Source organism: Prosopis cineraria, unplaced genomic scaffold (genome assembly GCF_029017545.1).
Source record: "Prosopis cineraria cultivar Desert tree isolate PC_DT_omini unplaced genomic scaffold, ASM2901754v1 PC7, whole genome shotgun sequence".
Taxonomy (NCBI): Eukaryota; Viridiplantae; Streptophyta; class Magnoliopsida; order Fabales; family Fabaceae; genus Prosopis; species Prosopis cineraria.
Window position 1 is genome coordinate 14,904,198 of NW_026555338.1, and position 22,132 is coordinate 14,926,329.

A 22,132-nucleotide genomic window follows, 5' to 3' on the forward strand; every position below is an offset into this window, starting at 1 on the left:
TCTAATGGATCACTAATCTGGATAGTTCAAATTTAATATAAATGATCCAAATTTAATATAATATTAAAACTTTTTAATATTAAATCTACATTACTATAGTATATTTAGATAATCAATTTATAAAAACTATAACCATGTTTAATATTAAATTAAAACACTATCCAGATCTAGTCATATGGTGGTGCAAAGGAGGGGTAGTGGAAGGAGGCTTCAAAGGAGAGAAACTAAGTCCAATATTTATAGGACACAAAGAAAACATGATTATTCTTATTTATATGATTTAAATAGGTTAATTTTATTAGGATATTCTTATTTTCTGTTAAATTAGGATTCATAAAATATATCCTTTATCCATATATTATCTAATATTTAGTTTATTTTAAATTTAAATATAAATTTAAGATTTCCCCCATAATAAAAAAAATATAACGTTATCTCAAAAAATAAAGCCTCAAATATTTAGTTAAATTTATATAAATTAATGCTAGAAAAAACTATCCAATTAAGTTTTAAGATCCAATTCAATACTGTGAATCAGATAACATTCTTCATATGGAAAATTGGAAAAAGTAATATGTGTGTGTGTGTGCTACCTTGGGGGGAAAAAAAAAAGATGCTAATAGTCTTATGGGTACCCAACCCTGATGATCCATATGCTTCCGCAGATAAGTATCCTTAATTAAATTATTAAAACTGCTAAAGATCACAAAGTATGTTAGATGATAGTTAGAATAGTTAAAACAACAAAAATAATCGAAAAATAAAAAACTAACATTGGGTAAATGCATTAATTAAAGGCATGCATAACTGAAATAGTAATCAACTTGGTTTACAATCTCAGCATGTAAGTTAGGATTGGAAGCTACAACGTCGTTCATTGGATAATGCGACGACGTTGATGGAACATAAGCAATGCGAATAAATGGTTCAGGATGAGGTAATGGAGGGACACTGTATGGAAAAGGAGGACCCAATTCTGTAAATAAATAACATATAGTCAGCAATTATCATGCAAAATTATAATTTTGATAACAAGAAAACTAAAAATGTATAATTTGATTTTAACTAGCTTCTATATTTAAGACTAGAAAGAATATTTACAATTCCATCAATATAAAACACTCTAGGACACTCAAATATTGCTAGAAAGAGACTGCATACTTGTAGGAACCCGTAAGGGCCTTTATAATATGGTGGCATCGGAGGCAGCACTGATGATTGAGTAGAATACTAAGAGTAAGAATAAGATGTCAGTAGGGGTGAACAAAGTCAAATCAAAATCAAAAATCAAACCGAATCGAATCGAATTTTGTCTATTTGATTCAGTTTATTTGATTTTTCGATTCGATTTGGCTTTTTTATTTTAAATATTTCAGTTGATCGGTTTGGTTTGATTCGATTAGTAAAATTTAAAATCGAATAGACCGAACCAACTGAATTACATATAATTTATTAATTTATAAATTATATTTAATTTATAAATTATTTTATTTTATTTTTTATTTTAATAAAGAATAAAAAATAATAACATCACTTAAAATCCTATTTCGGTCAATCACTCTTAACCCTATTTTTTATAAATTGTTTATTTGATTATTCATGCATTTATAATATTTGAGCTTTATGTCATATGCGTGAAATTAAAATGAGCTCATATTGAAAAAAACGGATAAAAAAGGCCCAATTTTATAGTATTGTTTGTTTTAATATTTAAAAAAAGAGGCTCAATTTCAATAGCTTAATATAAAACCAAAAAAACTGAATTAACTGACTAAATCGAATTATCACATTTCGGTTCGGTCTTTGTTCGGTTTGATTCAATTCGGTTTTCATTGTCAGTGTTATTTGGCTGATCAATTTTGTATATTTTGAAATCGAACTGAATCAATAGATACTCACCCCTAAATATTAGTAATGGTAGCCACGATGGCAATGGTAGTAAAGGTGGTGGAGGTGACCCTCCAAATATTACAGGGCCTCTATTTGGCATATGCATACCTCTTCCATGAAAACTCCTATGAGTGTTCCTACTTTGATTGATCCCATTACGCTGTTGATCCCATTATGCTGTGAAAGAATGTTATTAGCAAACCTTTGGGTATTATTGTGACTTTGAGGTCCCTATATATAATTGGGAATTAAAGTATTAAAATATTTTTAAATTTATTCTAATATTATGAGTTAGGGGTCTTAACTATATTCTTATCTAGTGTCCTTTGTAATGTCTCAAATTTCCCAATTTCATTTTTTTTTTGAATCATTGTCTTTTATATACAATAATAGATATTATAATATTATACATAAAAAATTGGAACATTACAAAAGACATTAGAAAAAAATATATTAAAAATCGGTAGCTCCTAGAATTATACATGATAAAGATACAAGAAATGAAAATAAAACAAACCTGAATTAGAAGCAAAGACGATGATGATCCATTGGCCAAATTATTGGATAACTCTGATGACAGTTTCAGACTCTCCTTCATGAGGTTCTTAGAATCATTCATCGATAGAGAAGGAGCAACAGTTGACGAATGTTTAGCTTCAACCACAGTCACCAGTGCCAATGGCAATGGTGTAGCAAGAATCGTACCATAGGTAGGTTTTGACTTAGAAGCATCATCAAGTTGAAGTGAAGATAAAGAATCACGTGAGGGTGATAATGTGTCACTATGATTTTTTGAGGAAGAGTTAGAAAAATAATGATGCTCTATTCGCAAACTAAAACGATTAAAGTTTCAATATTGAAAAATGTAACAAAAGAAAGAAAGAAAGAGAGCAAGAGTAGTAAATCTTAGTTCTCTCGTCACGCTTCTCTTGAGAAGGAGACGGTGTGTGTATATTATACGGAGTGATTTGAGGGACATTTAAAAGTTAAAATTTTAAGATAAACTAACATTTATTCATTTTTTTAAGTTTGAGGATACTGGGTTCTAATTATCTTTGTCTGAATAATTTGAATAATATTATTAATTAATAAATACCATAATAAACAATATTTAAGCTCAATAAAATATCTCTCAACCACACACATATTTGATTTAAGGTTTTAAATTTACACTATTAATTATTTTTAATTTATCCAAGAGTTTTATAAAAATTCCGGTAAAAATATTATTTCATATAAAAGAATTTTTTAATATTACAGAGCTAAGTATAAATTAATAAAATAAAGTTTATTATTTAGAGTAGTTAATTAATTTTGGACGTGTATACCAAATCCTTCCTAGTATTAATTATAACCCCGATAAAACCCATTCTTGTGAGAAGTGGTCCCTGTTCTCTTCATTGATGAACAAGCATCCCATATTTTAAAAAATGTGAATAAAATTTTATTTAAATGAGTAAAAAATATTTTTCTATTACTTATTGTAGTAATATTTTTTTGTTGAATGTAATGTTTTAATTTTTTATTTTTATAATTTAGTTTTTAGTGCAATAGCATTAAGTTTTCTTAATTTTCTTATAAATTATGGTATAAGATTGTTATTCTTTTTATTGGGCCTTCAATATCAAAAGAAAAAATTGGATAGAAAAATATATAAACAATTAGATTTTATAGATCCAAATCAAAGCTCATGAACCAAATAGATTGATCGATTCAAACCATTATAATTCAATTTGGTTATGTATTTCGATTCAATTTAATTCAAATTTTTTATATAATTTAATTGATCAATTTTAAAAAAATTGAAACTGAATCAATCAAATACTCACCCCTACACTGTCCACTGTTGTAATAACTCCAAAATTTTAATAAAACAAATTGATATATTAAATTTTTATTAAGGTATTTTGATTGTATTTTTATTAATCTTCATACTGTAGGCATAACAAAAGCGAATACTGGCATAATGGCCGTTGTGTTGGCAAATCACAGGTTCGAGTCAGGGAGAAGTTCTATTTCTTTCCTTCCAGTCATTGGTGAATTTACCATTTTGCCCCTTTGCATTTAAAATTATATGTATATATGGGGAAGCTTCCTTCCCCATTATCCTGGTTCTAATTAGAGCCGGTAATTTGGGCCAAGTACAACGGGTTAACCCGAATTCGCCCAAAAAATTTAAGCCCGAGCCAAAATAAAATAATAATTTTTTATTGTTTGGACCTATTTGGGCCGCCCGAATAGGCCCGAGAAAAATTGGGCTAAGCCCGATCGGGTTCGGGCTTGGCCCGAATACCCGAATAAAAAAAATTTACATTTTTTAAAATATATATAATATAATAAATATTAATTATTTCTTAAGTTTTATATCATTTTATTTTAAAATACTATATATTTGAGTGTATTACTATAGTTATTTTAAAAAAATAAAAATATTATATTTTCCTATTTTTATAAATTTTAATCAAATGAAATATCTCAAAATAATAATTAAAATATATTTTTATATTAATTTTTATACTTTAAGACTCAATCTTTTTTTAAAAAAAATTTAGTCTTATACACCATTTTCTTGTCTAAAAAATTATATTTTATATTTTTTATAAAATAAGATAATTAATTTTAAATTTAAAATAATTTTAAAAATAAATTTTGAGCATGTACAAATTTTGGCTCTACTACTAAATAAATATAATAAATAAAATAATATTTTTAGATAATTATTTGATTATCATCTACGTCAGACTTAGTTAAAAATTAAGAATGAATTAAAATAAATACCCTTTGTATATATGACTTAAACAATATAAAAGATTAAAAAAAATTAAAAAAATAGTATTTTACCCATATTTAAATGATTTTATTTTATATAATATGATGATGGCTATTTTTTCATATTTTTAAAAATAAAAAGTACAGTTTATCTAATAGTTGTTAAAAACTTTGAACTAATTAGGACAATGATTTTAAATTAGTGATTTAACCGTAGTTGAATTGAAATTAACTTAATCATAATTAAAATAATATGATTCAATTAAAATATATAAATATTTTTATATAACTATTATAAGGGAAATATTTAAATAAATAAGACATCAATTTATAAGTAAAGGAAACATTCATGAATAAATTGTACATAATATAACAAAATAGTAACAGAGCTACTAAAGTACTTAATTACAAAGTTAATAAGTTATTATTTTTTATTTCTTTTAAGTTAAAAAATATTTTATGCTTAATAAAATTATTTAAAAATTAAAATTGATTAAAAAAATATTTTTAAAAAAGTTTCGGGTTTTCGGGCCAGCCCGAATAAGCCCAAAGGTATTAGGGCTGGGTTTAACTATATAAACTTTTTAAAAAAAGTAAGATTCTTTAAACTCATCCGAATAAGCTCGATCCAAATTGAGTTGATCTGAATAAGCCCGATCCACTTGGATTATTACTCTAGTTCCAATCGACCGAGGGAGAGACTGAGTGGGAGGGCATTTCGATCAGCAACCCTTCCCCTGTTGTTCACTCCTCCATCTTCTTCCTTCTCTATATGTGCCATAGCCGACGTTGGAGCGTGCAAAAGCTTCGGCCGTCATCGTTGAGCTTCCTCCTTCCGTATTCGGCCATTGGCGTTCTCTACTCTTTCCGAGCAACAGCAAGTTCCGGTGCGTCGCCATTCTGGTGTGGCTGTGGGAGTACGCGGACACCCTTTTTTCTCTCCTCCTTCTTAACCTCGCATCTTCTTCTATTTCCCCTGCTGCCTCGCTTCTCTTCCGTTCGAGCAGCTGCAGGGGTGTGGCAAAATCTTCTACTCCCCTGCGTTGCGTCGCTGTCGTTCACTGCTATAGGAGCCTCATAGGACACCCAGCTTCTTCCTTCAGTGCTTCATGTCGTCACTATTCTTCTCCCATATATTGCTGTCGCTGATCTAGCTTTAGGGAGGAATCTGAAATTTTCTCCCTTTCGTTGTGCTGATTAAAGGTGAGGACCTTCGAACTCCATGATCTCTTTGTTATTTTGTTGTGTGTGCTGAAATGGGGGCGATTGTGATTCTTTTCCCCTTGCTCTGTTGCTGTGTATGTTTGAATAAGAAAGGAGGGGCTTGAGCAAGCTGAAACTTTTTAGTCAATTGAATAAGATGAAGTAATATGGCTTTGAATTTATATTGATTCTGTTGAAGGAATGAAATTTGAGAAGCTGGGTTAATTCAAATATAGATATTGTAGAGTTGTTAGGATGTGATTTGAAGAGAAGAGCTTAGTATTAAAATTATAATATTAATGCCTATAATAAGTTTGATAAAATGTTTGTTAGGGGAAGTCTTGTTTGTTTATCCACTTTATGAAATTTCAATAACTCATAAACCATTTTTTGTTTGGATACTAATTATTTGTGAGTTTAATTTGAACATTGCGGGAGATTTTGTCAATTATGGAGGTTGTGTGTTATTAGATGAATCCTTGAGAGCTGTGTGATTGGATATAGAAGTGAGCATGTGAAGTATTTAAAGGACTAAAGAGATTTAGGTTTGGTTTTCTTTGAGCTTAAATTGGTTTTTAATGAGAAATTGATTTATTGGGAAGCATGGTAAATTTATGTGTTGGTGCTTGGAAATATTTGAGCAAGAGATGACTTTTCAATCTATTGAGATAACCAAGTGCAATGAAGGTATCATAGATTACATGATAATATGACAGTTAATTATTTCATATACTAAAGCTTGGAAAATCATCAAGGAGTTTGCTTAAAAGCTTATGGTAGGTTTGATGGAAATATAAGAATGTAGATTTTAAATATGGTTGGTGGTTTAGGGACAAATTAAATTTTATCATGTCTTAGGTAAAAAATCGGGTTGCTGAATGATTGATGTAGATCTGTGTGGTATGGTTATTGCTAAAGAAATTTATTTGTTATTCTTGTCTAGGTTATAGAGTAGCTTAAGGATAATTGAGAGGTCTATAAGAAACAAGCTATTATCTTGGGTGCTTATCAGATAAGTATATAACATCCCAATCAATTTATATATTAGAAAATTTTCTTTTATCAAAATATTGTTTTTAACAATTTACAGATATTTAGATATATTTCTCTTGCATTAATTACTTTTGTTAATTAAATTGTTTTAATTCTTGAAGTCATGATTTATAGTTTTTAGATTGACGAAAATGCTTTTACAAATTTTAGTAGTCCTTTATTTGATAAAGCCAATTATGAAAATTGGTGAATAATTTATGAAATATTAGTTATGAATTGTCATATTTGAAAAGAATGATGTTTTTATATGTTTCATGCGAGTTTGATACTGAAAAGAGAAATTATATTTTGAAAGTGATAATTTTCTCGCATGTCTGAAAGTGAATTTAAAAAGGGACTATATACAAAACACTGGTTGCTAGCAGTAGCTTCACCTTTGGCACGTCATGGTCAATGACTAGCTAGTTTGATTTTCGTGAGCTCTATTCTCACATCTAATATCTGTGGGTTTCATGCCTGCATTTGTTTTGTGACTTCAGCCACATGTGATTAGTTCTCTTCATGGATTGTGTGTTCATATCTGTTTCGTGGTTTCGACTATGTCTGGTTACTTACATTCGTGGACTGTTTGTCTACGTTTGTTTTCATGGCATAAGTGGCATTCAGTTATCTCCATGGACTGTGTCCATGTTTGTTAATAATTCTGACAAGTTCCTAGAAATATGATTTTAATTATTTGGTGATTTCATACTCCATTGGTTTAAATTAATAAATAACTACATTTATCTATTTTGTATATTTGTCTTCTTGAGATTAAGTGATAAGGATATTTGATATTATGAATTTAATAATTTTTTAGATTTTATTTAAGGCTATATAGAATCCTTTAAATTCAAATTTTATAAAATCTTTTATATGAATTTGTTGTCTCTTTAATTTATATAATCATTGTTATTTGTTCATTTTATCCTTTTAAATTTTATGGACATTGGGACGTTATTCACTAAAAAGCATTTGTTTGGTCTCAGATAGAATAAATGATGTTGTATCCCCTATTGACCTTTGAAGGGCATATTGTTGGATTGATTAGAAGATCTTCTAAGATTTGATGTAAACATTTAAGTATGTGTTATATTTTAAATTTATGATTAATTGCTCTACGCTAACTATAGATAAGATTATCATCTGTAATTTGTTTGCCTTTCTGTTCTGCATTTCTGATTTGGGCTAGATAAGGCACTTGTTGAGATTACAAGAAGCTTTATTTATAGGGGAGCTTTTGCTAAATTTCTACTAGAAGTTTAGGAAGTTTTTTTTTTTTTTTTCATTCACATGAAAATGTGGCAATGATTTCTAATCGTATTTCAAATAAATCAAGATATTAAATTAGAGATTTCTTAATTAAAGATTAAGGGATATATGTTTTTGCATATATTCTGTGCTGGTCATATCTACTTTTTGGGGTGTGACAACTGTTGTCAGCCTTGTGTGGTTTTTCTTTGGAAGCCAAGGAAGAAGGTTTGAAAATCATGTGAGATTGATTTGTTCAATCTGGTTTTGAATTTAGATTTGAATTTGTTCCCTACGTGGCTGTTCTTGCTTTGTTCTGTGGAGAGGCTGAGAAAGCAGTGGAAATGGGAGCTTGTGGATGGCCTTCTTCTCATTCTTTAGGCATAGTATGCTCTTCATTATCTTTGCCTCCTTCGCCATTTCATCCTGCTCTAGTTTCATGCCCACTACGTCAGCCTCAAATTTTTCTATCCTCATTCAACAAAACCCTTGGCCAGATCCAGAATTCTAGTGCCATATCTTGCCTCTGGGCCAACAGGTATCTATCATACTTCTGTCCTCATATTTTCTACGTTTTTATGAGTTTTGTTTTTGTTTTGTTTTTTTGCAGAATTATGATGAGTATTTTTGGCTGACCTTTAACTTGTATGGCTGTTGATTGATTTATTTGCATTTTTTTGTCTTGTAGTTTGATTTTTGATACTTAGGTAGGTTGCTCATTTTGGCATCCGCTTTTTGCTTTGTAAAGAAGCATATCCCTGCTGGGTTCTTACTATGTTTGTTTCTCTTGTCCTGATGACAATATTTATTTATAGAGTTTGACTTTTATTAGAATGTCAATAAAGAGATAAATTTCAAAACTGTTATCGGCTCATTTTTTGTTTTTCACTGACGTATAGTGCAAAAGTGGCGTTGGATGCTGCACGTGCTGCAAAAGCAGGTGGCATTTTAGTTGTGATTTTTCATATTTCCTTTTCTCTAGTAATTATCAGCAGAAAAAAGGACATTCTTTATTTGATAAAATATTTTATGTCCGTTTGAAATCAATCTTAATAGTTGGATCAGAATAAATGCTTTAGGGCCATCTAGTAAGAAGTTACCCTCCCTTCTGCTGTTTCCCTAGTTATGAATTAAATTGGAGCCTTGAAATAGAATTTTAACTCTAAATGGCCGAAAATTCTAATAAAAATTTGGATGTTCTAACTAGGAAGGACATGGCTCTTCTTCGTTTAGTTTTTGTGGAACAACTTGCTGGGATTATAACTATGTTGGGATCAAGTATATAATGCATGCAACTCTTGTGAATGACAAGCTTTTATCATCTTTAACATTTGAATATGTAGTTGGAGCTTGTCATTTTCCACCCTAGTCGTTTTCTAGGGTGTTTATTGAAGCTTTTTTTTTTCCTTTTTAAATAATTTCCATTATGCACTTTTTACTGAGCCTGAGTAATAACCTTTATTTATGATCTGTGTCTCTGTGACTGCATGTAGGTTCTACAGTAGCAGGTAAAGAAGCATCTTGCAATGACTCTAAGAGTATGCTTTTATTCTTCAAAACTTCTAGTTTCATGTGTCAATGCATCAATGCCTTTTAGGTGTATGTCTCCAGAACCAACCCAAAATCCATAAATACCTAGAAACTGTCATTGCATCCTCTTATTAGTGCTTTCAAAGATTTAGTCCAGATAAGGAATCACCTTTTAGACTTGTTTGGTTGAAAACGGTATCACAATTGTTTTAATGTTTTGTATTTGACTTTTCATCTCGTGTTGCAGATTTGAAATTACTCTGCAACTCCAACAATTCTAGTCTAAAGATCGATGAAGTTAATGACATCAGTTGCACATTTGAAACTCATCAACGGACATCACTTGTTGATCTTTTGAAAGTTTGTAAGGAATGGGGGTTACTCCAAGAGGCTAAGTCTATTCATGGGTATGTCTTAAAGTCGAAATTCTCAGACCAAGATTGCTTAGTGTTGTCAAATCATGTAATGCATGTGTACTCAAATTGCATGGATTATGATGCTGCTCGTAAGGTGTTTGATGGTATGTCTAAGAGAAATGTATTCTCTTGGACAGTCATGATAGTTGCATCAAATGAACATGGTTATTATTTTGATGGAATAGTGCTCTTTTCTATGATGCTGGAACAAGGAGTCTTGCCTGATGGGTTTGCCTTTTCAGCTGTTTCACAGTCATGCACTGGCTTAGGCTTCATTGAGTTGGTTGAGATGGTGCATGCCCATGTTGTTATAAGAGGTTTTCTAACTCATACGGTTGTTAGTACATCGCTTCTCAACTCGTATGCAAAGTTAGGGAAGATTGAGAGTTCATCTAAGGTGTTTCAAACCATGGCAGAACTTAATGTTGTTACTTGGAATGCTATGATTTCAGGATATACCTCTAATGGTATGCATGCAGAAGCCTTTGATTGCTTCACTGACATGGTTGATTCAAGGATTACACCAAATAACTTGACCTTCATTAGTGTTTCCAAGGCTGTTGGGCAGTTAGGCGATGTTACCAAGTGTCATGAAATTCATAGATTTGCATCTAAATGGGGATTGGATTCCACTACTGTAGTTGGAACTGCTCTGATTGATATGTACGCTAAGTGTGGGTCTTTAACTGATGCTCAGTTTCTTTTTGACTCCAAGTTCAGATTTTGTCAAATTAGTACACCTTGGAATGCAATGTTAGCAGGTTATTCACAATCTGGTTCTCACCATGAAGCTTTGGACTTGTTCACAAGAATGCGTCAAAATGATGTCAAATCAGATATTTACACATTCTGTAGTGTGTTCAACTCCATTGTTGCTTTGAAGGATATGAAATTCTTAAGGGAGACTCATGCTGTGGCTTGGAAATCTGGACATGATGTGATGAAAATTAGTACATTGAATGCCCTCACTGATGCATATGCCAAATGTGAGTCGCTTGAAGTTGTAGAGACGCTCTTTGATAGAATGGAAGAGAAAGATATAGTGTCCTGGACTACTTTAGTGACTGCATATTGTCAATTTTCTGAGTGGGAGAAAGCCTTGATCATCTTCTCACAGATGCGCAGAGAAGGCTATGTCCCCAATGATTTCACATTTTCTATTGTGATCACTGCATGTGCTGGTATTTGTTTATTAGAATTTGGTCAGCAAATTCATGGATTGATATGCAAGGCCAGCCTGGTTATTGAAGCATGCATTGAAAGTGCTCTCATTGACATGTATGCCAAATGCGGTAACCTAGTTGATGCAAAGAAGGTATTTGAAAGGGTATCTAATCCTGACACAGTCACATGGACTGCCATAATATCAGCTTATGCTCAACATGGTCTTGTTAAAGGTGCCCTTCAGTTCTTTAGGAAGATGGTGCAATGTGGTGCCAAGCCAAATGCTGTTACATTATTATGTGTTATTTTTGCTTGTAGTCATGGAGGAATGGTCGAGGAAGGTCTGAACTTTTTCCATCAAATGGAGGAGATCTATGGTGTGGTACCAGAAATGGAACACTATGCATGTGTTGTTGATCTCTTAGGTCGTGTTGGCCAGTTAAATGAGGCAATGGAGTTCATAGGAATGATGCCAATTAAGCCCAATGAGATGATTTGGCAGACATTGTTAGGAGCTTGTAGGGTCCATAGAAATGCGGAGCTTGGGGGGATTGCTGCTCAAAATATTCTGTCCACTAAGCCAGTGTATCCTGCTGCTTATGTTTTTCTGTCCAATACATATATGGAATCAGGTCTATATGAAGATGGGGTTAGCTTGAGACATGTAATGAAAGAACGGGGCGTGAAAAAGGAACCAGGTTATAGTTGGATTTTTGTGAGAGGCATGGTCCATAAGTTTCATGCTGGAGATGAACAGCATCCACGGAAGGATGAAATTTGCGCCATGTTAGACAAGTTGATGACGAATATCAAGTCCATCCATTTTGAAATGGATTTCAGTTTATTATCATAACATGCTAATCGAAATTAATGATTATGTTGTTAATGGGTAAGCGACTAGGAAAAGAGAAGGTGATGATGGAAGAGAATGACTTGGATGGTTGAAATTTAGCCAGATGTGGCCATTTGCTTATGTAAATTTGTTAATTTATTCAACCAACTTGTAAACCAAATCAATTTTGCCCAGTATGATGTAGTTAGAATTTTAGTATTTAAAAAAAGAATGCATTGGTTTTTATGAGTGCCATTTTGCACCTATTTGGCTTTATTTCTATAGGTTGCAGTGTAGTATGGAAATTTGATTCAACTTACGTGGTTAGATTGTTAAATTGTTAAATCAATATTTTGGCTAGTTTATTAAAATATTTTTTGTGTGACTAATTTGAACATGACTATGATTTTGATTATTAATATTTGAACTAGTTTTTTAATTGGTTCAATAACTATTCTAATTCTCTGGTGAATGTAAGCCTGCTGTATGAATGGAAGCATTTATGGCCAGGATTAATGTGTAGCAGTTGAAGGTAATTGTGCCAAGTAACGTGTCATGTCATGTAGAGTCGCATTCTAACGCTTTATTTGCCTGAAGCTTGCCAAGGGTTTTGCAGCTCTGATGTGCTAGTTGCATTTTAGTTTTTAGCTTTTTTTTTTTATTATAAATAGAATTTTGCTGTTCGTGATAATTACTCACTTGTCTTTGACAAATGAAATACTGTTTTTGACTCCTTTTCTATAGTTTCTATGCTTCATAATTTATATAAAAGAACCTTTTAATGATGTATGAGGGTAATGCAACATCAAGAGAAGATAAATTCAGGATTTCTTCAATTTTGTTCTCATTTTTTTATTTTTAAAAACTGTTCTATAAAATAACTTTTTAAAATTTGTTATGTTAATTTGAAAATAAGTTTAAAGTTAAAAAAAGTATTGATAGTGATGGCAGCCAATGACTAATGATAATAACTCAGATTTCAAGCACAAGTCATCCATTTCAAGATTGAATGGAAGAAAACATTAACATGATCTATTGAAATGTCTCCATTAGTCTTATTTAATGCAATATCTCTAATAATTATCCTCTTTCAAATTGTATTGTTACTTTCAATCACATATTTAAAGAAGCAGGCAGATGCATTAACATGCTTACTCATTAAGCCCCTCAAGGTAATTTAGATATTGTTATTTTTAATCATCCGCTTTTAGATTATAGATCCCTCATGAATTCTGACATGACTTGATTTCTGTTCTTCCCAGCATGATTTTCCCGTGCCCTTGCATAAAAAAAAACAAAAAGAAAAGAAAAGTAATGTCTTCATTAGCTTTACATCTAAACATTCCAATTACATCTACAAATAGTTTAGCTAGGAGAAGTCATGAACTAGTCAAAGAGTTTTGTATTTTTTTTTTAAATAAAAATCATCTTTCATTTAGAGGTACGTGGTTGATGGAAGATCTTTTTTAGGCTTTGTTTGCACTCTTATGCTTTAGTCTTTTATAAATGTATCATTTTCCATTAAAAAAAGTCATCTGTTGTTGTGTTAAAAAAATAAATAAATAAACAAAAGATTTGTTCTTTGTTAAACAAGCTTACCTTTTAGCAATGGATATAGCTTCTCCTACTAGAGTTCCCAGCCCGTAGCTAAGGGTGTGAGAATTTTGAAGTCGAGAGTTTAATAATTGTGATATATCATGCAATCATGTTCAGTATACAACTAAAATACTAAAATAATCACGATAAAAATTCAAACTTTAATTTATGACTATTTCATTTTACAAAATCTAACCCAATTGATATTCAAAATATTCATTTATATCTTCCATTAACCAAGCCAAAAAGTAAAAATGCTGCCTTCATTATCAAACATTAAAATTCTAATCTACTCAGGACAGTGACGTTCACTTGGCAATCTTCACGAAACCTGCAGGAGATTGGGAGGATTGCATGACGTTTTTTCATTTGAATAAACAAAATGCCTAACTTCTTCAGCGCTCCTGTTTGATCCTTTATTTTTTTTTTTTGGTCCTTGTAGTGTAGACTTGTAGAGTTTTTACGTATCATTTTACCCAAAAAAAGTGTGCAAAAATTTTGAAGAGTTTCTGATATTCACAAATCAACAATAATACATGGATACTCATTAATGTCATAAAAGAATCCAATTCATTAAATTCTAAATCCTAAAAACTTAATCAACATCATGCTATTTTAATAAGTAGTGAAAAGTTAGTCTATTTTATCAAACTAATCGATACCCATACACCATTATTAATTTAAAAATATCAAAAACTCCTAAAGATAAATTTTCTAGCTATTTTTGCATCTTCACCAACACTCTCAAATTTTATTTATAAGTAGAAAACCTTAATTTTCACTAATTTCATCTTAAAATTTTCCACCTCTATTTCCAACAAGGACGAGAAAAATCATTTTTAATAATTTTCCTATAATTTAATAAGGGCAGAAAGATAAGGATATGCATAGAAAATAATGAGGCACCTTATAAATAGGACTAACATTAGTCTTTTTACCACAAATAGAATTAAAGGAGTACATTTAGAGGATGAGGATGACTCCGCCTTGTGAAATTGAAAAATTGAGAAACGTGAGGCCAAACAGCTTCAAACATTTGATTGCAAATTCTTCAACTTTTCTCTCTTCAGCTGCACCTGTACAATTGCTAGCCTACCAGCCAACAAAAGAGATAAGAACATAATAGCATATCCGAGTCAGTTTTATTTAGTTGTTTATTTTTTGCCAACGAGTCAGTTTTATTAGCTCCTACTTTTTCATTTAAAACTCGTCAGCATAGATCAACTGATTGATTCCAATAATACAAGTAGCTTCGTTTCAAAGAGGGGAAAAACATGCATTTCATGGTGTGACCACCTGACCAATACAATGTCAATACAATCATAAACAAGCCCTAATGAGCGCAATTAAAAAAATAGGCTAAAATATAAAAAAAACTTTCCAAAATTTTGAAACAATTGCATATAATCCCTTAGTTTTAAAAGTTTAAAATTAACCTCTCTAATCTTTCATTTTTTTATTTTACCACAAATTGCATTACCATTATTTCTTAGTTATCTTACTAATAGAAGTTGCCATGTCTGATTAAGTAGCTGCTTATGTAATATCGTATACAAGCTTGCAATAAATTTATAAACATTTTATCCATATATGATTCCTCCTCAAGTTGTGTTAAAAATAATTAAAATATTTTTTTCCCGTGTCTGATGTCATGTATATTTAATTAATCTGACATGACAAATTCTGTTAATAAGATGACAGAGTTGAAGGCAAGGGGACTTTGAATAAAAAAAGGTCAAGGAAGTTAATTCTGAATGTTTAATGGTTGGGGGAATTCTATGCAATTGTATCAAAGTTCAAGGTGGTTTTGTATATTTTATGTGAAAAAAAAAGTAACAAACAAATGTAGTTTGGAACAACAAAACTGGGGACATGGGTTCAAATGAAACTTAAAAGGTAATTGTACTTTTTTTAATTCAAAGTAATGAACATTTCTGGTCTTAAAAAAAAAAAAAACGCTTTTCACAAAGCCCATTCCATTTCATTTTGCATACCATATGACTTGTATGTTTACAGTTGTTCATAAAGCATAAAAATCAGGAGTAGCAGACCAGCTCCATTTTCTTGTCAAGCCATTTGATAAAAGAATCAGGGGAAAAAGAAAGAATTGAAATAATCTCCCGAATCAAGAGCTATGTGCAAATATTCCCTACAATCCTAACCCAAAAAACACCCCTCAAAAACTGAGACTCGTACTATTCCTAATGAGGTGAGTTGGTGATGGAGCAAGATAATGAAACTGAGCAGCAAATTTGAGCAGGGATTTCAAAATGGCACCTAGACCCATATGGCAATTACACAGTTGCTAATGAGTACAAGTGATTGAAAGGATAGGGTGCCAGATTTATGCCAGTCCACGGTGCTATTTAAGAATGTCATGAATTGGATTAATGCTAAATCAGTGAGTAGAAGAAACAGTAGCTGGGAACAGGCACTTTTGAATTCGCTCAAGCAGAACAAGATGAAGAACACGTCCTGGATGCTTTTACTGCTGCAATGGCCTACCAGATATGGAAAGAGAGGAACTCCTATGCATTTAGAAATGTTCAATCTTCTCATTTGCAGATCTAGATGAATATTAAAGTTGAAATTTGTTTTATATCCTGCCACAAAATTAAGACCAATGATTTAGAATTTCTTAGAAATATTAATATTGTGTACGATCACTTTTCCCTTGGTTTTGTACATGACAAAACTAAAATTAAAATCCCATACATAATTCAAAGTCTCTTTGAATTACTTATAACAATATTTTTCTAAATTCTGAAGTTACAAACATGTTTCCAGGATTACAAGCAGTTCTTTAAAAATTAAATTTTCCGAAGGTTGACATAGCAGTGTCTAAAAACGTATAGTTTCAAAGTGCATCAGCCACTTAGATCCATTATGTCAACATAGCATTACTTGTTTCATATTCACACATGGAGCTTACAGACTATTTACCCCATATGAATCTGTTTATACTAACCACTAACAGCAATTGTATAAATCTCAGCAAGGCAACCAAAAAAATCAAAATCAAAGAGAATAATAAGGCATGCTTGATATGAAGATGATGTGACAACTACCAAAGCAGATAAATAAAAGACACCATCTAGCATCAATATATTACCTGAAATCAAAATATCATAATCCCAATTTTCTTGAAGTGAGTTTGTCCCCATGCAGAGTGACTTTCCAGCAATCAACATGGAAAACAAATACAGAAATCTTTTTTGGAACAACTGCAAGTAAACAGAAAGAAAGGGTAATGTTAGAAATGTATTTAATAAGCTAAATTGTATCATACTTTAATCCCACGTTCTTTGTTTTTCATGTTGCAAAGTTTTCGCTTGTTCCAAATATAGTAAACTATAATCCAATCTCTAACCCTTTTCAGTAATTTTCTCCCCTTTTTCTTCAGTCACTCTTCAATCCCCTTGGGGCTCAACATTGCAGAATATAATATTATACTTTCTCCGGTCCTATTTATAAGAGACCTTTTAAAAGTAATTTTTGGTCCAAAATATAGGACATTTTGTAATAATTAAACCACTTTTTCAATTTTACTCTTTCTTGATTAGCATGAAGGCATTTAATGTAGATGTATTATTACTTAAAGCCAAAAGTAAACATGATACCGATTAAAAAATAACCTTTCTTAATATGCGTGAAACGGTTGAAAGTGTCCTATAACAAGGATCAGAGGAAATATATCATAAGTAATATTTATTATGTTTGGGAATTCTTGGGGCTTTTCAACTAAAATCACAAAGGGTATCCAAAAAGAAATCGTCAAATAAAATATCTGAGTATTGATGTAGAAACATAGCACAATTTAAGATTTTCAATCTCCCAGAGATTGTGTTTAATCAGTAACTTTGTCTGTTATTCAGTATTTTGACAGCTGAAAACAATACAGTAGCAAGGTTTCCATCAGAAATGCTATGAAAAGCCTCTAATGGGAGATTTGTTCCCAATTGTGAAAGTTGTTTGGTTTGAGATGGAACCAACGTGTATATAGTGTAGTTGATTTACGAAGATAAACCATTAATATTCTAGAATTTGCCTTGAGATTGAAAGAATTCCAACAAAACGTAATAGAAGAGGAAAACAGCCCAAGAAAAGTTTAATGATAAAAACTAGCTGAAAATATTAATTAGCCAACACTACTCCTATGGCAAAATATAATCGAAATGTTGGCTTTTTTACAAGAGGCAGCAGTAAGAGTTGGACCTACATAGAAAAAAAGGTCTCAAAATGGTTGGGCCACCAAAAAAGAAGAAAGTAAAGGGGGGAAAAAAGGTTACTATGCCATTTGGAAACATCACCAAGGAGACCTAAAAACAACACTGCTAAAAGCTTGATCAAACAATGCTACAATATCAGGTTAAGAGCCTTGCCAAAAGTAGGTAAACACATTAGTAGTAGAGACACAGTTAGAGAAAGTGCCCATTTGGATTTCAATTGGGTATAATAGATTATGAAAATAATTGATTAAATGGTAGATTTTAATCATAATTGATTATATTATAACACAACCTGTTTGGATACTTATATTAGTAATTTTTTTAAAGATCCAAATTTTACTAAGAAAAACAAGAGAAAAAAGTTTTGTTTTAGTTTCATTAAATTTTGTGCCTTTTTTGTGATTTTTTCCTTGGACCTTTTATGTAATTTTTTCATATAACTTTGTAACAAAAACACGCAGAAGCCGAGAAGCTGAAAGTTGGAGCTTTGGGAAAAAATCAATTTTTTGGAAAAGTGTTGGTGTTTGGGTAAATTATGGATTAATCGACTTTTTTGCCCCTAAAATCGATTAATCCCTCGATCCAAACAGGCACAAAATCAGGAAAGCAAGATTGGGATGATGCAAAGTAGAAAGAATAGTTGGAGTAACATAGTCAGAGAAAAGTGCCACCATCATGCTGCATGATGAGAAGAGTTGCTGGAACAACATGCAGCCAAAGAAAAATGGATACAATTAGGCACAACAGAAAATAGACAAAGAACTACCAACACATGTGGCTAGAGGATTATTAGAAAAGTAATTAGGGCATTGCTAAGGAAAATGGTCAGACAAAACATAGCTTCATATGGGGGAAAAGGCCAGAGAATCTCAGAAAGTTGTTATATTATATGACCACTGGAGATGGTGGCTGTTATGTGCTGGAACAGAGAGTTGCAAGAAATAGGGGCTAAGTTAGCAAGGCCCCAACCAAGCAACATAACCATTGTTGGCTCTCTTTCATCTCTCCCTAAGTGTTATAATACGATGCAAAGAAGAAAACATAGAAAGCGAGAGCTTCAGAAAGCCTAGAAATGAAAGGCTTGTATCATATGCATATATATATATATATATATATTCATCACAGAGTGAAGGTTATATAACTTGACATACAACCAATGTGGAATTTATATAACTAAATAAGGAAAAAAAAATCAAACGACTTGTATTACACGCATTCATATAAGCATGCAATTGCAACAATTGAGTTCAAGAGGGAGCTTAAAATGATAGAAGGATTACCTTGAAATTTGTTATCTTCAGAAATTATCCCAAACGTTTCTGCTGTTTCACGAATCACAATGCCACAAACTCCAGTAAAAGAAATTACTTTACACCATAACTGCAAAAAGTGAAATTCAAAAGATAAAAATACAGCCATTGTGGATAAGGCTAAGATGACATTGCTCAATATTTATTGTAGGAATCTTGAATGCAAGTCTCTTTTTGGTAAACTAACAAGATTAAATAGTTGATCCACCAAGCAATAGCTTTAGCAACCGAGAGAGAGAGAGAGAGAGAGAGAGAGAGATGAAATTTTATGATTTAGATCACAAAATAACCTTAAAGGTGTAAAACACATTCAGCATCAGTTCTAACAACTATTTAAAAAAAAATTAGGGGGTACAAACTATGAAATTGCCTGCATGTTTAAGGCAATCTTGATTCCTGAGCAAGGTCAAGGCAAGGAGGGTTTAAATCAGAGATTCCCTCCTTAGAAAGGAAGGGCCAGCTCCTGGTCTGTAGCCTAAACAGCATAAAGATTTTCTTTGCCTTTAAACTTACACAGTAAACTTACACAATAGATCTTGATAAATCTTACTCATTCAGCAAAAGCAATTTTAACCTGTCTTCTGCTGCAAATAGATGACATATGCATCTACTAACACCTAAGTAGCTTCTGGCAGAATGAAAATTGTGTTCAATCAGGAACAACAAAACTTCGCATTAATATAGCAACATAATAAACTTAGAAAGATATTGAAATGGTTAAATGTCAGATAAGCAGGACCATGTATTGAAACATATTTTTCATTTCTAACGAACACACCCATGTATGTCTAATTAAAAGTAATAACCCAATGCAAAAAAAAAATAAGCATGACAAAATCAACTGTTCTCAAACCTAGAATGATGGCACCATGTAGATCTGCATCAACAAGACATTGAGCTAATTGATTCTTCCTGAAAAATTGACCACATTCATAAAATCATCAGAGAGAGCAAGTATAAATTTTAGGAATCATGCATATGAAATCAGTTAACGATGAAAATGGAAATAACTACCCAGCTGCAGTAAGAAGTTGCTGCATGTAACCTTTCCATAATTCATGCGTTGGCCTGAAAGTATCAAATCTGTAATTCAAGTCGACAATAATTAAAGAACAAGAATGTCATCATTACAAAATAGATTATAACAATGAGTTTTGGAAAAATGATTAGTCACACTTGACAAAAAACTAAGAGCAACAAAACAGAAAATAGTAAAGGAAAAGGCTTAGGTACTTATGCTTGTACACTTCATGCATTTTTGTGCAATCAACTCAAAACAGGTGGATCTTAAAGTGTCAATAATATTAATAACAAGCGTTTGTTATGGGATAAACAATTCATAAAAGATCCACATGTTTTGATTTAATTGGAAACTAGCACTTTAAGGCTGTAAACCTGAGTATACAAGTTTTTTCCAATAAAATCTCTTTGAAACACCATAGAGACAGTACCACTCCACAACTACAGCTCTAAGGAAATACTAAAAACTAAATGGGCTAAAGAATTGTCTAAATGTGCAGTTTAGAACACATAAACTTACTTGTGGAACTTTTGAGGAAGGTCCAATGTTCCATGCTTTTTATGTTGTTTCATAGACATGTTTTTCTTCGATCGTTTTGAATTTACTCGCAAAGCCCTGATGTGAGAACCACTAGATGCTCCACATCTTTGTACAAGATTATCAAGATGGATCCAGTTATCAATTTTCATGCTTCTTGAGCCTTGCAGGTACTTTGGAGCCGAATCTCCCTTCTGAAGAAGCTCATGTAATATACTATTTATTGAACTTTTTCTCCCAGCAGAAAACTGCATGATCTAAGTCAGAGTGAGAGGGGGAATTTTTTTTTTTTTTTGGGTTCATCTTTGAAATACAAATGCAAGAAAATTTAGAAATTTATAACTAGTAGTAGGAAAATATATGATCATTTTTCATGAGTAGGGATAATATATATCAACTTTGAAATATAAAGATATAGTGTCATGTGGGAATCAAGATAAGGGTAGTTAGAGAATTTGCCGAAAGGGGCATTAGGGTATTTGGCTAATATTTTCATTAAAAATAGGGAATCTGTGTATTGACTTGGCGGAAAATGAATCAAGAATTTCGCCATTAAGGTTTTGAGGCTTCTACCATGTCCATGTATCAAATGGTATCATATATTTGTCAAATACCCTAATTTCTCTTTTGTCTCAATTCCCTACCTGCCCTTATCCTAATTCCCTAATTACTCCCAATTCCCAAAGAACATAGAGAAACTTCAACATCCCTGCTTTAGTCAGAGCCCTTGAATTTCACACTAAAAGTGTTTTCAAAAGGGACTTATGACAGAAAAGATGAAAGTTAACTTCATGATGTTACATAGAGGAGGTTTGAATTTCCCCCTTTTTTGGCAGAATGAAAGTTTTGTTATGAATTGTCTTAGTCACTTTTCTTAACCTTGACACATGGGTTCCAAGAAAAAGGAATACCTCCTCATTAGTAGCCAGCAGATTTTCATGTACAGTCTGAGAGAGCTGCGCATAAGTTGTACCACCTTCTTCACTGTCTACAGAAAACCACAAGTTATTTGCTGTCCATGCAAGTCAAAAAATTTCAGATTACATATATAGATAATGTATATAGACATGTATGCGTATATATGTATATGTATATATAAATGCATGTGCATGTATGTGTGCACAGGCATACGTAATTACGCATGTATATTTAAATACATTCATATGCATATATGTACATAGATAGATAGATAGATAGATAGATATATGTATATGTATATGTATCAGTAGGTACAAATGTACGCATTTACACTTACATGCATAAATGCATACACATGTACACAAGCATGCACATGCATGTATGTATAATAGCATATATAAACACGTGTGTGTGTGTAAAGGTAGTATTGCATG

General features: G+C 31.7%; 2 protein-coding genes across 3 annotated transcripts in view; one reads left to right on the forward strand and one right to left on the reverse strand.

The window, feature by feature from the left end:
* The first annotated feature begins 5,351 nt into the window (after positions 1-5,351).
* Positions 5,352-12,348, forward strand: LOC129315725 (putative pentatricopeptide repeat-containing protein At1g56570). 2 transcript variants are annotated; one of them, XM_054959705.1, is made up of 5 exons: positions 5,352-5,862; positions 6,806-8,683; positions 9,045-9,085; positions 9,639-9,683; positions 9,923-12,348. In XM_054959705.1, the coding sequence occupies exons 2-5, from the start codon at positions 8,490-8,492 to the stop codon at positions 12,106-12,108; spliced, it is 2,466 nt and encodes an 821-aa protein (XP_054815680.1). In that variant the 5' UTR covers positions 5,352-5,862; positions 6,806-8,489; the 3' UTR covers positions 12,109-12,348. The 2 variants fall into 2 exon arrangements, with proteins under 2 accessions (XP_054815680.1, XP_054815679.1); XM_054959704.1 differs by having other exon boundaries at positions 8,423-8,683.
* Positions 12,349-14,567: 2,219 nt separating this feature from the next.
* Positions 14,568-22,132, reverse strand: part of LOC129316501 (ribonuclease MRP protein subunit POP4-like) — a 34,969-nt gene continuing 27,404 nt past the window's right edge. The window contains exons 7-14 of the mRNA XM_054960924.1: positions 21,692-21,768; positions 20,763-21,037; positions 20,237-20,305; positions 20,076-20,134; positions 19,844-19,850; positions 19,193-19,356; positions 16,796-16,907; positions 14,568-14,775 (exon numbers count right to left, since the gene is read on the reverse strand). Of these exons, the coding sequence (XP_054816899.1) occupies positions 16,810-16,907; positions 19,193-19,356; positions 19,844-19,850; positions 20,076-20,134; positions 20,237-20,305; positions 20,763-21,037; positions 21,692-21,768 (749 nt within the window). The 3' untranslated portion in view covers positions 14,568-14,775; positions 16,796-16,809. The remainder of the gene's footprint in view (positions 14,776-16,795; positions 16,908-19,192; positions 19,357-19,843; positions 19,851-20,075; positions 20,135-20,236; positions 20,306-20,762; positions 21,038-21,691; positions 21,769-22,132) is intronic.

What these genes read in the sequence shown, in the direction of transcription:
- LOC129315725 (XM_054959705.1), top strand. Translation starts at nt 8,490, where the DNA reads ATGGGAGCTTGTGGATGGCCTTCTTCTCATTCTTTAGGCATAGTATGC. An exon ending in TGCACGTGCTGCAAAAGCAG is followed by an intron (nt 9,086 to 9,638) that starts GTGGCATTTTAG and finishes GACTGCATGTAG; the next exon opens with GTTCTACAGTAGCAGGTAAA. An exon ending in ATCTTGCAATGACTCTAAGA is followed by an intron (nt 9,684 to 9,922) that starts GTATGCTTTTAT and finishes CTCGTGTTGCAG; the next exon opens with ATTTGAAATTACTCTGCAAC.